Here is a 1,084-nt window from a genome sequence, read left to right on the forward strand (position 1 = left end):
TAGTATTTATTGCTACTAGATGTCAAAGTTGATATACACCACCACAAATTATTCATATTCATTTAAGTCACTTAAAATGATCTATTAGATTGGTTTGAAGATGGCGAAGACTTGGCTTTTGCAAAATCAACAAGATCTTTGAAGAGTGCATCCTCAGGTTTCTCTGGTTTGGATGGTGAAGAAGAATTAATCGAGAGATTCTTTGTTTGTCCAACTAAGCCATCATAAGAACTCGAACCAGTTCTTTGGGGAGGAGAACCACCAGAAACATGTTTCTCAAAGTACTGTTGTCTCTGATCATATCTTGCTGGTGGTGGAGGAAGTGTGGCAGGAGGAGCATCCCAAGGTACTGGAGGCAAGTGATCGGCAGATTTGGCTTTTTTATCAGATTCGTTGTGGTTACTTTTTCCAGTAAACATAGATGCAGTGGGGTTCAGGAAGTCATCATCAGCAGTTGGATTTAGCAAATCATCCGGAGGGGGTGCAGATAAAGATGACTTGGGACTTGAATGCGGGATGGAGTTCGCACTGTTTGAATTAGTTGAAGCAGCAATAGATGAGGATCCTTCTGTTCCCAATGATCTTTCAGATTCAAACCTGTCACCACTGAGATAATCAACCATTTTCCCTTCTGTAAAAACTGGTCTCCTTGATGAAGGTGGGGGAGGAAGAGTAGGAGTAATTCGCATAGGCTCGTTCTTCACATCAATAGCCCTCCGCCCCTGTCCCTGTGATGGATCTCTTGAAGATCTGCAAATTGAGTAACAGTAACACATCAAGACAAGGGGGAAAAAACCAAGGACCACACCATCGAAGGATACAGTAGAGAAATTGGAAAACCCCAACAAAATGTTCCTACACTTTTTGGAATCCTTGATTAAAATAAAGCACAAAACTACATTCTACAGTAGTTAAAAAAATACAATTATGATTATAGCTCTCTTTATCGTTAAATCCACACACACACACACGCACACACACACCACCCCAACCCCAAGGGACAAATTATTGGCAATTATATCTACTCAGAAAGCATGGATCACTCAAAGAAGATCCTTAATCAAGAAACAAAATTGTGACATGC

The 1,084-nt window shown here is 40.6% G+C and overlaps 1 protein-coding gene across 1 annotated transcript; it reads right to left on the bottom strand.

The window, feature by feature from the left end:
* Positions 1 to 6: 6 nt before the first annotated feature.
* Positions 7 to 791, bottom strand: LOC124891153 (TOM1-like protein 3). Its single transcript, XM_047402962.1, has one exon. It carries the CDS (start codon positions 774 to 776, stop codon positions 72 to 74), a length of 705 nt encoding a protein of 234 aa, XP_047258918.1. The 5' UTR covers positions 777 to 791; the 3' UTR covers positions 7 to 71.
* Between the last annotated feature and the right edge of the window lie 293 nt (positions 792 to 1,084).

This window comes from Capsicum annuum, unplaced genomic scaffold, assembly GCF_002878395.1.
Source record: "Capsicum annuum cultivar UCD-10X-F1 unplaced genomic scaffold, UCD10Xv1.1 ctg31420, whole genome shotgun sequence".
Taxonomy (NCBI): Eukaryota; Viridiplantae; Streptophyta; class Magnoliopsida; order Solanales; family Solanaceae; genus Capsicum; species Capsicum annuum.

Coding starts and splice junctions, on each gene's coding strand:
- LOC124891153 (XM_047402962.1), bottom strand. CDS start 776: ATGTGTTACTGTTACTCAATTTGCAGATCTTCAAGAGATCCATCACAG.